Source organism: Pinus tabuliformis, chromosome 4_1 (assembly GCF_031772625.1).
Source record: "Pinus tabuliformis cultivar Carrire ecotype Pingquan chromosome 4_1, CPIR1, whole genome shotgun sequence".
Lineage (NCBI taxonomy): Eukaryota > Viridiplantae > Streptophyta > Pinopsida > Pinales > Pinaceae > Pinus > Pinus tabuliformis.
In genome coordinates, this window is record NC_142303.1 from 682,826,359 (window position 1) to 682,839,249 (window position 12,891).

The 12,891-nt window shown below is 38.3% G+C and overlaps 1 protein-coding gene across 1 annotated transcript; it reads right to left on the bottom strand.

The window, feature by feature from the left end:
* Window positions 1-2,887: 2,887 nt before the first annotated feature.
* On the bottom strand, window positions 2,888-7,135 carry LOC149177973 (uncharacterized). Its single transcript, XM_089421937.1, has 3 exons — window positions 7,093-7,135; window positions 5,169-6,925; window positions 2,888-4,855 (listed from the first exon to the last, which is right to left on the bottom strand). Exons 1-3 carry the CDS (start codon window positions 7,133-7,135, stop codon window positions 2,888-2,890), a joined length of 3,768 nt encoding a protein of 1,255 aa, XP_089278063.1.
* Window positions 7,136-12,891: the final 5,756 nt, after the last annotated feature.

Below are 12,891 nucleotides of genomic sequence, written 5' to 3' on the forward strand. Positions count from 1 at the left end.
ATTCCATATTCGAGTGTGCTTGCACTCTATTATGAACTATCCTCATGGTGAAAAAGATCTTATTCATTTTCAATCTCTCAAGTTAGCTACAATTCCTCTTAAATAACATGATCCTAGGAAAGAGGTTGAAAATATTGTTGCATATTTTGGTCTAAAGAAGTATATTCATGAGAAGTATACATTTTATGATTTATTTAAATATGTATCCTCTTATCAACAAGCGCTTAAGAGAGTGAATAAATTACCACTCGACATAAAACATGATTTTATAATCTACTAAGACAAGAGGAGAGCCACATTTCCAATGCAACTATGAAGTCCACCATCCCAAAGGTTATTAAACAGAAAAATCCTCACCAAGAAGTTCATGTGAAGAAGGATTAGAATAAATAAATTTCTACTCAGAATGTTACTAGCTAACGAATTATTCCCCAAAAGAAATCCTAATTAAGAAATATAAGGAAATAATTGTTGATCTTATAAAATAAAGGACTCTTGATAAAACTATTCTTTCGAAGCAGAATACTTCATAGAAGATTGTGCCTCATAGCGAAAATATTCTTGAACTCATTATTTATCTCAAAATGGATGAGGAATGACAATTTCATAATCAAATAATCTCAACATATGTCACTAAAGTTGAATCTCAATCTATGGCAAACTCAACTTCTAGTTCTTTGTCCACAAATGTTGTTGATAAATAACAGATGGAGATGAAATCTCCAGTTATGACAACAACTACTCTCTCTAATCCTAATGTTATTATCTCAACTCCTATTAATATTTTTCCTTTTATAGAATAAGTGTCTCAACAAAGTAATGAATTTGAATTTCAAATTCACCAAATGCCTCCAGTTGAAGTTTTCTACAACCCTAAGTGACAATTTGTTTTAAGGAAGAATAACAAGAAGAGAAAAAATTCAGAAACAAAAAGTTCACTTGTGACCTCTATCTTAGCAACAACATTAGAACCATTTCGGTAGCCTCTTCTTCCACCACGGATGAATATTTTTAAGAATGAGCACAACATGTTGGAGTCTATGTGAATGCAATAATCCATAAGGCGAAAAAAGTTAAATAATTTATCAAGAAAAAGGATGAGAAGATAGTCTTATTGGAACAAGATTTTTCAAAATTGAGGGCATATTTAAATGATTAGGTTACTGAAGTGAAATCTAGGTTAGAAGAAGTCATCAAGCAGAAAGAGGTTCATGTAAGTGAATTGTTGCAGAAAATAGAAGCCACAAAAGCTAATGTAATTAAACTGGAAAAATTCAAACATGAGCCACTTAGTAATAATCAAACACTTCAACATGTCTAGGTACAATTATGTGATTAGTTGAGAAATTTTAGGTTATGGAAAAACAAGTTGATGTTTTAGTAAATGAGTCTCGTGAAATGGTTTTTTTAAATGAAGATTCAAGGAAGAATGTTAAGGAGTTGTTGCAATGGTAGTAGGATCCAAATAAGAATTATTTGGATTCAAAATTATGTTGTAATGCACTAATGGAAAACTCAGATGCACAATGTATAAATAATGGTATAAGTTGCATAAAGCATTCAAGAATCACTTATTCAATCGACTGTGCAATCATCAAAATACACTAAAATTTTGATTGTATATACAAATGATTCTCTCCCCGAAGCCGACAAATTAAGGATTGAAGTACAGGAAAATAGGGATGAGTTCAATAATAGAATTGATCAATTGACATCTGTCAGCTTGAATAAAATTTTGGAATTCCTCATTAATCTTTCAATCAGTATCGAAGAACCAAGCTCCTAAATGGAAAAATTATTCAAATATTTCTTATACTAGAATCTTGTGTTGTAACATGTCATGTCAGCATTCATCCACTTTCACCTCCTTACTTGTATAATATTATCAGAATTTATTTTTGGTGGTAGTCATTCAATCAGTCTTTTCCATTACTTTCACCTTCTTAAGCATGATCTCTTTGTAGTATGTCTATTGCAGTTGTTTACTATTTTCTTTTAGCTTGTTTTTGTTTAGTTGAGGGAATATATAACTTATGGTTAGTGCTTTCATGTTTTGAAAAAGTATTCAAGGCTCTCTTGAAGCCATGTTTAAGGGTTTCAAAATTTTGGAAAGAAAGGCTTTGTTTCACTATTGTACATTTCTCTTTTAATCTAAAGAACTAAGCCATTTTGATTCTATGTTTAGAAGAAGATGACACTGGTACTTTTATTAGTTTTTCTTTCAAATTGATATTATGTTTATGATTTTCATTATCGAATGACTTATTGTGACTATTGATGTATTTGTTTCTTGAATACAAGTTAAAGAAGATCTCATTATTGAATTTGAATGAGTTAACATAAGTTCAATTAAATATTTAATTGAAGTAATCATTTCAGGTTGTTATAATAGATGTCAAGGCTATAAATCTACATTTTTAGTTATACATTATATTTTCTAATTCACGTTAGTATATGGATGCCTGAGTTTTTCCGAGGAAAAAAGAAAAACTTTTTATTAATGACTATAAAAAGTTTTTATACAAATTGATCTTAAACCATGCAGTGGCTCAAAAGATCCCAATCTTCTCAACCCATAGGGAGCTATTCTGCTGTTGTAAAAAAAAAACCGGTAAGAGTCTTCCTCCCGGGAGGATGCAAAGTCAGTATACATCGTGACATAAGAAACCTGGGGTCACCTTCTACAAAGGATAAACAACCCCATACAATATCAAAAATAGTAAATGTCTGAAACCATGTGATAATATAAACAAAAGAAATGAAGTGAGTCTGTTATCTGTATGCTATATGCCGGATAATAAGTCTGTAAAGGAAGATATATACAATAATATAAACAGATAACAATATCTGAGATCAGTGCTGTCAAAAATGGCAATAAAAACTGTGATCAAAGAGGCTGTGCATAAGGAGGCTGATCTGTCCTGTAAGACTGCCCCTGACTGGTCTCTTCTATTGCCCAACTGCTCGGATCCTGTTGTAGACCAGCCTTAGATAGCTGATCTACTTCCTCATTCCTGTCCCTGTATATATGGCAAATTGAAAACCTGTTAAAATATGTCTTCAGATAAGAAATTTCTTCAACAATTGTTTTCAAAATCTGGTTTTGACAAGTTGCAGTTCCATTGACCCAGTTTATGACATTAAGTGAATCTCCAAAAATCTGAATGGAGTTGATGTTTCTGTGATGGAGCCAGCATAAAAGGTATCGTAAGGCCGATAGTTCAGCGTAGTTGTTTGTGCCTGTACCTAGCCCAATAGAAGATTTTAATGAATGTTCCGAATTGATGTGTATGCATAGACCGGCTCCAGCTCTATTATTTTGGGAAGCCCCATCAAAGTAACCACACGGAATTCCCTCCTGAATATTGATATGTTTTTGTTTTGTTTTGGATTTTTTATCCTCGGGTGGAGGCAAGGCAGAATATATGGCTGATATATTAGTGGCTATAACAGAAGAAAGGGTATCCTTATCTTGAAACAGACTCTTGTTCCTGGCAAGCCAAACTCCCCAACAGAAAATAAGGGGCAGGTTCCTCATATTCCCTTCCGAATAGGATTGCCACCATTTCCTCCAAGCAACATCCAATGGATCATGCCCCCACTGAGCTTTGACCTTGAGAAGAACAGTGACCTCCTCCCATATCTTCCTTGAGAAAACACAAGTAGTAAAGAGATTATTGATGGTTTCCTCATCAGATTTGCATAAGGGGCATCGCCCTGGCCCAGCTAAAAACCTTGTCTGTAATGTTTTCCATGTTGGAACCTTCCTTTTTAAGATGCACCAGAAGAAGAGCCTAGACTTGGCAGGGCATTTCAGTTTCCATATGTCTTTGGCCCACCAATCCAGAACTCCCCAACCTTTCCTTCCCATTAGAAAGGAATAACCATCTTTTGGGGAATACTCCCCAGAATTTCTTTGTGCCCACATCAAGCAATCAGGTTCATCCTTGATCCTGACATTGGATCGATGCAGTTCTTTAATGAACCCCTCCCATTCATTCTTCCATCTAATGTTTAACCCTAATTCTTCATCATCCTTCCAAGCCTGTCCCCAGATAGTAGACTGTCCAGCTCTTTCCACCTGATTTAGTGATGTAATACCTTTAGAATCAAGGTGTCGAAGAAGCCCTGGGGATAAAGCAAAAGCTTCGTTGCATCCAATCCAAGGGTCTCTGCCAATCCTGATCTGTCTCCCATCTCCCACTTTCCAAGCTAAACCTTGCTCGATCACTGAGAAGGCTTCCACCGTGGCCTTCCAGACTGCTGAAGAATTTTTTACCTTCTTGTTTTGACTCCGGATCCAATCTTCCAGAGGCATTGGGTCTATGTACTTCCTTTTTACCACCCTTGTCCACAGGTTTTCCATGGTTATTAGCCTCCATCCTGATTTTGCTGCTAGTGAAGTGCTGAACTCAGGAAGTCTTTTTATCCCCCATCCTCCCCATTCTTTAGGTCTGGCTACTTTGTCCCAAGCCACCCAGGGTAAACCCGATGAATCCTTTGTTCCTGCCCATAGGAATCTGCAGCAGATTCTTCTAATTTTCTCCATTACTCCTTTGGGAATCCAAGTTAGGGCTGCCCAATACACTGGAATGGCTAATAGGACTGATTTAATAAGGGTCAACCTACCAGCTCTGGACAGCCATCTAAAGCCCCAGTGAGATATTCTGGATTCTATCTTTGCAATGAGCCAGTTCCAATCATCTTTTTTGTATGCAGCAGGCTTTAACCAAAAGCCCAGATATTTGAAGGGCACTTCCAGAGATTGACTAGGGAAAGGAAATAGTTCAGCCATTTGATTCCTTCCCCTTCTTTCAAAATCTGCCATACATGCTTGAGATTTCCCAGAATTAATCTGCATTCCAGTTGCTTTTAGAAAAAGATCAAAGATACATTTTAGCTCCTTTAATTCACTACCATTACCATTGGTGAAAATCAAGATATCATCAATGAAAAGAAGGTGGGTGATGTAGAGATTGATTGCTACCTCGATACCTTTTACCTTTCCCTCGCTTCTGGCTTTGTGGATCAGTCTACTGAGCCCTTCTGCCACAAGGAGGAACAGGAGAGGGGATAATGGACACCCTTGCCTGAGGCCTCTCTGGCTGTTAAAGAAAGAGGAGGCTACTCCGTTGACCAATACAGCAAAGCTAACATTTGTGATGCACCCCATGATCCAACTGACGAAAGGATAAGCTGAAGCCCACATGAGTTAGAAGCATCCTTAGATATAACCAGCTGATTTTATCATATGCTTTGGAGAGGTCGATTTTAAGAACATCTCCCTTCTTTTTCTTCATTTTGATACTATGGATAACCTCCTGGGCTACACCTATGGCTTCATGTATCTGTCTTCCATCCAGGAACCCAAATTGTTCCAATGATATATTTCTTGACAGAATTGGTGCAATTCTGAGAGCTATAACCTTTGAAATAATCTTGTATATGCAATTACACAAAGAAATAGGTCTAAAGTCTTCAAAACTTTCCGGCTCATCCTTCTTGGGGATAAGGGCAATAAATGTTGAGTTAAAGGGTCTATAGACAACTCCTTTCAGCCTGGACTCTTCAACTACTTCAGTTATCTCTGCTCCAATTTGTTCATAAAAATGGAGAAACAGTTCTATAGTCCAGCCATCAGGGCCTGGGCTTTTCTCTTTGCCTATAAGCTTCATAGATGTTTCAATCTCCTCCTTAGTGACCGGAATTGTAAGATCTTCTGCTTCATCTTCCTCAACGAATCTAGGAAAACTTTGTACAGTTTTGAAAACTTCTGCAATAGTAGCCTCTCCCGAATCTGCACAAATATTTTGAAAATGTCTTTTTCCTAAGCCAGAAAGCTCTGGAAAGGAACTGACTTCTCTCCCTTCTTCATCTTTAAGGTGCCAGATAGTATTTGAAGATTTCCTTCCTTTGGCAAAATTGTGGAAAAACCTAGTGTTCTCATCTCCAGATTTTAGCCAAATTGCCCTACTCTTGATCCTCCACTCTTCTTCCCTGTCCAAAAGAATTTTGTGTTGCTGCTTTTCCAATTGAAGGATTCTTTCCTTTGAAACTTGTGAGGAGTATCCATCTGACTCCATACTCTCCAACTGCTTTAGCTCCTCCCTTATACTGATCATCTCCTCATTTTGTTTTAATTTTCTGTCCTTTGCCCAGGAAATTGTAGCTTTCTTCAGTCTTTTTAAATTCTCCATGAACAAAAAACCTTTTTCCTCTCCAGCATTGATATCAGGGTGAATCCAAGTTTCTTTAAACAGATTATCAAAAGTGGGGTCTTGGAGCCAGGCTGGATTGAACTTAAATGGGGCCGGAGGTTTGTGAGGAGGAATAGAAATGTTTAAGAAAATTGGGAAGTGATCCGAATTCCCTATTTCCTCCATCCACTGTCTGATCAAAGGAGCTTTAAAAGATAATAACTCCGTTAACAGAAAGCGGTCTATCCTTTTGGCAATCCGGCCTTCTCCCATCCTACGATTCCTCCAAGTAGGCTTAAGCTTAATCGGGGAGGGATCAATTAAATTCTTCTCCGAGATGAGGTTGTAGAAAAAATCAGTAATGGGATCTTCTCTCGCAGATGGACCCCAAGCTTCAGCTCTACCCATGGAAAAATTTAAATCACCGCCCAAGATCATCAAGTGTGATTTCATAATAGATTTTGTCATCAATTCTTCCCAGAAAGATTCCCTGCCCTGACATGGCCCATAGATATTTACCAAGGTGATGGGAAAAGAGAAGTCTGGGGAGATTATCTCCATGCCCAAAACATTTTTCATCCCCCAGTGATTGATGACTTTTACCCGTCCTTCTCTGTAACCAATTGCAATGCCCCCCGAATGGCCAGAGGCATCCATAGCAGTGAAAAACCACCCAGGCACAAGGGATTTAAGCATAGTTTCAATCTCAGAAGCCTTCCCCAGGGTTTCTTGCAGAAAAATAACATCTAGATTAGAATTAGTTATCCAATCTTTCAAGGCCAGTTTTTTAGGTTTGCTGGCCAAACCTCTGCAATTCCAGGATGTCAAGATCATTTTATAACACCCTTTGGGGGATGAACTGCTCTAAGAACCCCCGGGATCGAATGTTGTTTACCATCTGCAACATCCAATTTGGCTTTTCGTTTTGCCTTGGACATGTCTGATTTCCTTCCTCGTTTATTTTTGGAACTGTTCTATAACTGGATCGGTCCCAGGCCACCTAGAGACCCCTGTCCCTCATGGTTCCCTCCCAAAGATCTCAAGTTGTAAGGGCAAGGAGGTCATGTTACAGTGAGGGAGAGGGGAGGCCATTTATCTTCACAATTTATATCCAGGGACGGTAAAGATTCAGCTATGGATTCCACATTCGGACATGACATTATATGATCCATATTATCATCATTAATATTATCTTGCTCATGATATGATACGGATGCAATATTAACATTTACAGAGTTATGTTCAGGAGGATTAAGAGATGAAATAGGAGTCCCGTAAGACATACCCTTTTCCGGTTCGTTGATTGGAGCTTGATTTGCATTTTCAACAAACCCTTCCCCCGCTTCCGCTTCTTTCTCGATTTCCTCCACATCTACCTCCGGATTCAAGACATTTGCCACAGCAGCCTCCTGAGTTTGTACTTCTTCGTCCGCTGGATCCTTTACAGTCTCCTCTGTCTCCAGATTCTTTGGTTCTTGTGTTCCCGGCATATCATGCTCCATCGTCATCTGAACCTCTGCTTGTACATTATCTCTATAAGCTGTAGTCCTTCGGAAATGTCTTCTTCTTCTCATCTGTGGGCAATCTTTTGCCAAGTGCCCATACTCATGGCACTTATGGCATCTAAATGGCAGGTATTCGTAGTCTAATATCTGCTCGTATACATAGTCACTGAATTGAAGGTTGATTTTTTGTGCCAAACCTCCACTCGGGTTGAGCATGACAAGTATGCGAGCTATTGCCCTGTTTTTCGTTGTCAAGTAGGTCATATCCGCTTCCAGATAAGCCCCCAACCTGTTACCAATAGTTTTGAAAACTTCCTCTGTCCATAGAAAAGATGGTAAACCCGGAGCACGCACCCAAACGGGGAACTTGTCCGTTCTCTCCTTAATTGCATCAAATAGAGGGGTCCATTTCTTTAGCAGAACTGGAATGTTCCCTATGTGCCAATATCGCTGAAGGACCCAATCTGCCGATTCTCTATCTTTGAATCTAAGCTTAAACCATCCTTTTGCTAGTACCAATGCTTCAAACTGTAAAGGCCTATCTGTTACAAAGCATTTCTCACCCCAATTTTGAAGAAAATCAGAAGTAAATTTTTTACCTCTAGCCCTGCCGACCAAGGTACAGTTTGCAACAGCTAGGGCTTCTACCATGGACACCTCCATCCCAAGGATCAAATTGCCTGCAATCGCCTGAGATCCAATGGGTCTTTGCGGCTTCCTTTTTGCTCCTTTGTACCTACACTCTTCCTCCGTCGGTCTTATGCCTTCTCGTCCATCGTTCCTTTCAGATGTTATCTGTGCAGTGCCCACAAGGGGTTCTGTCTCCGGCTGAGACGGGAACTGACCCAAAAACCCCGATTCGCCATTCCCAGAGGGAAAGAAATTAGACGCCAAACCATCAGTACCTGCCTGCCCCCCTACTGTAGAAACTCCGGGATCACTTGCTGAAAAACCTATTTGGTTTTGGGGTTCTCTTGGAAGGGTATCCCTCGTGAGTGAGGTAAAAACTCCTGGAGCCCGAGGATGTTCAATGTCAGCAGAAAGCCCTAAGTGAGAAATGTCTTCTAGACCTTTAGAGGATGTAAACCGAGTAATCTGAGTTTTGCCCTTTGGGTCAGTGGGCAGACCTTCCACATTCGCTCCTCTTGACACGATTACTTTCGCGACTTGTTTGGGGACTCCCTCTGAACCAGAAATGTGACCCCCGTAACCCGAAACCTTACCATGAGACAAAAACTGATGGTTTTCCACCTGTGATACCGCCTCCAAGCTTGGTAGTTCGAAGGATCCAAAGTAATGCTCGACGTTCTGAGCAGTGATCTGTTTCCCCCACATGGAGAGGAGGTCTTCTACATCTGGGTCCAGGGCTAACGACTCGGCGGGGTTAACCATGGTTCGTGCCGTTCCAAAGCAACCGAAAGTCAAAGTAGGTAACCTCCACGAGAGCTTGTTTGTTGTAAACGGAAAACAGGCGGAAGATAGTAACAGTAATGAGATTAAACTTACAATACAAGAGCATATACCAATGCTCAAAGAACCTCCACCTGCCAGTTGACGAAGCAGAAAGTTAGTCCCCCCGTGTCGGCAGCTGTGCAGAGCTTCTGACCCGTTCACCTAACCGAGACCTGTGCGCGGTTCCGCCCTCTGCCCAGGTTTCGAAACCCTAACCAGCTCCATTCCCGCTCGCTCGATCGTATGGATGCCTGAGTTATGAAACATATAATTTCCTTTAAGTTATGTCATATCTAATTTTCTTATTGTACTCATTCAAAATGATAGTGCCTATTGTGTATACCTCCCATACACTCTTTTTCACTCGTAACTAGACCCATTCCAAACTAGTTTGAACCACCAATACACACGAAAGAGAATCTAATTTGTGGCATTGACTTAGTGGTCTCCTTAATGTTGATGACGTATTTTATTCCCATAAATAATGCCTAAATCCATAACAGACAATTCCAAGCCCAGAGTTGCAACAGAGTAGACAGCTAAAATCAACTGCTCTTTATTATTGTTTTTTTAATTCAAAGGGATTCAAATCAAATACCTAACCTAATTAAAAATCCTACTTTTTTAGCATGTTTTTTTTTAAGCTAAACCCTCAAACTAGTTTGTCATAAAAGGATATGAAGAGTCTAATCTATTCTTCTTGTAAAAAATTTCATTAAAGTTTCTAATTTGAAATTTATTTAATTTCTATTTTTCTTTAAATTTATTATTTCAAGTTGTAAATGTAATTTTTAAAATAAAAGTTTTAGATATTAATATAATAAGTATATGGTTTTTGGGAATGTCATTTTAAAAATAAAATTTTAAAGCAATAATGTAATTAGTATATGGTTGTATACAAAACTTCATTTAAGTTTCTTGTTTAATATATATATATATATATATATATATATATATATATATATATATATATATATATATATATATATATATATATATATATATATATATTTAATTTGGACTGATTTTATAAGTCTATAGTAATAATAATAAATAATTATAATTTCTAAATACATGTGAATAATATAAAATAATAATATGCACCCAAATAAATTATAATTTGGAATAATATTTTGTTTTACTTATCTAATCAACGCTGAATGTAACCATATAAAATTAAAGAGAGTAAAATGAGCTCTGCAATCCTAATGGTTAGGCGGCCATGAGTTAGGCAACGCGGGGAAAACCAAAAGCTACAGCAAGCAACAGACGTAAAAACCAAGAACTAGAATAAATTTCAGAGGAGGAGAGGAGGGGAGAGATCGCCTCCTATCGAGACGCGATGATAGGAGAAGGCCAGAACACTAGCAACTAGGTAAAAGAAACAAGAAAACTAGGACTTGTCCTTGGAGCACGATGGAAGGTAGGCAGCAGAGGCAAGTGTTTACCATGCGCGACGGAGAAACCAAGATTTATAATCCCGATGAACAAACTATCATGATAGAGAAGCTACATAAAAGACCATGCGCTAATTTGCAAGTTCATTAGCGTATGGCTCACGAAAAATGACCTCACTAGATGGATCCAGCAAAAATGGCAACCTCAAGGCCATACTGTGCTAAAGCTGGGAGCAAGAGGCTTCTTTACGGTAATCTTCTTGAACTTGAAAGATAAAGAAAAAGTGTTTGAAAATGGTCTTTACTTTCATTATAATGATGGACTGTTTATAAGATACTGGGAAGAATGTTATAACCTTGATAAGGAAAAATTCTAGGCAGCTGCGGCATGGGTAAGGTTAATCGGGATACCAATGGACTTCTAGGATCTAGAGATCCTAGAGGGTATAGGAAACACAATAGGAAGCTTTGTTAAAATAGCTGAAACTACAAAAAAGGGAAGATACACCTCATATGCTAGAATTTGTGTCTACATGAATATAGCTGACCCTATTCCAAATACAGTAGAGCTAGAAAATCATGAGGAGATATGGTAGCAAACCCTCAACTATGAGCACATTCCATTCAGATGCAGAAGATGTCATGAGTATGGACATCTGTTCAAGGAATTCCCACTCAATACAGAAGAAGAGGAGCAAAGGAACAAACAACAAAGGAAAAATAAAGAAGACAAGGAAGGGTTTCAGGAAGTAAAAGGCAAAGGAAGACACACAAGATAGAACCCCAGTGAAGGAAGGAAAGAACAACAAACCTAACCAAGTAATACAAACAGCTTTGAAATCTTACAAGAAGAAGAAGAAGAAGAAGAAGATAACACCGAGACCCAAACAATGGACTATCAAGGAGAAAAAGTAAAGGAAAGCATCACAAGTCAAGGCAAATCACATACCAAGAGAAAGGCACAAAGCAAACCAATAGAGGAGGAAAAGGTAGCAAGGGAGAAGATGGAAAACACAGTAATGGAAATTGACACAAGAAGAGGAGAAGAACTAAGTTTAGAAGAAGAAGTATCGCGAAAACTTCTATATGAATGGAGACACCTGGATGAAAGATTCATTCTAGAAGAGAAAGAAAGAATATACAAAGAAACTTTTCAACAGTACCAAGCGAAACAGGGATAGGGAAAGATGGAAATGGTAGAAAAACTAGGCCTCCAATGGGATAATACTCAAGACCATTAAATAAAAGCAAAAGGCAGGAAAAAAAGAGGTCAAAGAAATTTACAAGAATCGATAGAGATCATGGGAGAAATGTTAGTGAACACCGGGAGAGTAGTTCTGCTTTTGGTGGTATTCCACCAGACAAGCCAAGTACCCCAATGATAATTACATCCTGGAATATAAGAGGCCTTAATAGTAAAGGCAAACAGAGACACTTAGCAGAAAGGCTAAGAAAAGAAAAACCCCAACTAATGTTGTTACAAGAAACAAAAATCTTAGGAAGGAAAATGGAGGAAATCCTAAACAAAATAAAACTGAAATATGAATGTATGACCATAGATGTGAAAGGCAGTGTGGGAGGCATAGAAATACTATGGAACCCTGCAGAAATCACAACAGATTACTGGATAGGCATGAAAATAATATTCACGGTGAAGTTTCGGTTAATCAGAAATAGAGAATGGTTTATAGTTTCGGCAGTGTATGGCCCTCATACACCAGTGGAAAGAGGAAGCTTTCTCCTCCAACTTCAGTAGCTAGGAAAACTTCATGAAGAAAAAATTTGGTTGATAGTAGGAGACTTTTACATGACAACATCAAAGGATGAGAAGAAAGGTGGGTTGCAAAGAGAAGAGCCAGAGATGGAGAGATTCAAGGACCTTCAAGCAGAACTGAAAATGGTAGATATCCCAACCATAAATGGAAAATATGCATGGAACAATAGACAAGGAGGAAGCAGATAAATAGCATCCAGGCTAGACAGATTCCTAGCAACAAAACACTTCATTGGAAAAGATATCTTCTATGAAGCAACAATCCTTTCGTGTCTAGGGTCGTATCACTAGCCCATTAAATTAGAAATAGCTATGAATCAACAGAACTAGAATAGACCCTTTAGGTTTGAGGCATTCTGGTTGAGATATCCCACCTTCATAGAAAAATTGAAGAATTGGTGGAAGGAGATTGAGACTGGGATGGAAGGAAGAAACAAAATGCACACCCTCCAACTCAGATTAAAGGACTTAAAAGGAAGGATAAAGAAGTGGAACAAAGAAGAATTTGGAAATATTCAAGAGGAACAAGAATTGCTCTAGATAAGGATGAAACAAATAGAACAGAA

What these genes read in the sequence shown, in the direction of transcription:
- LOC149177973 (XM_089421937.1), bottom strand. Translation starts at nt 7,135, where the DNA reads ATGTCCAAGGCAAAACGAAAAGCCAAATTGGATGTTGCAGATG. An exon ending in CAAATTGGATGTTGCAGATG is followed by an intron (nt 6,926 to 7,092) that starts GTAAACAACATT and finishes TTTTTCTGCAAG; the next exon opens with AAACCCTGGGGAAGGCTTCT. An exon ending in TTCGTCAGTTGGATCATGGG is followed by an intron (nt 4,856 to 5,168) that starts GTGCATCACAAA and finishes ACTGGAATGCAG; the next exon opens with ATTAATTCTGGGAAATCTCA.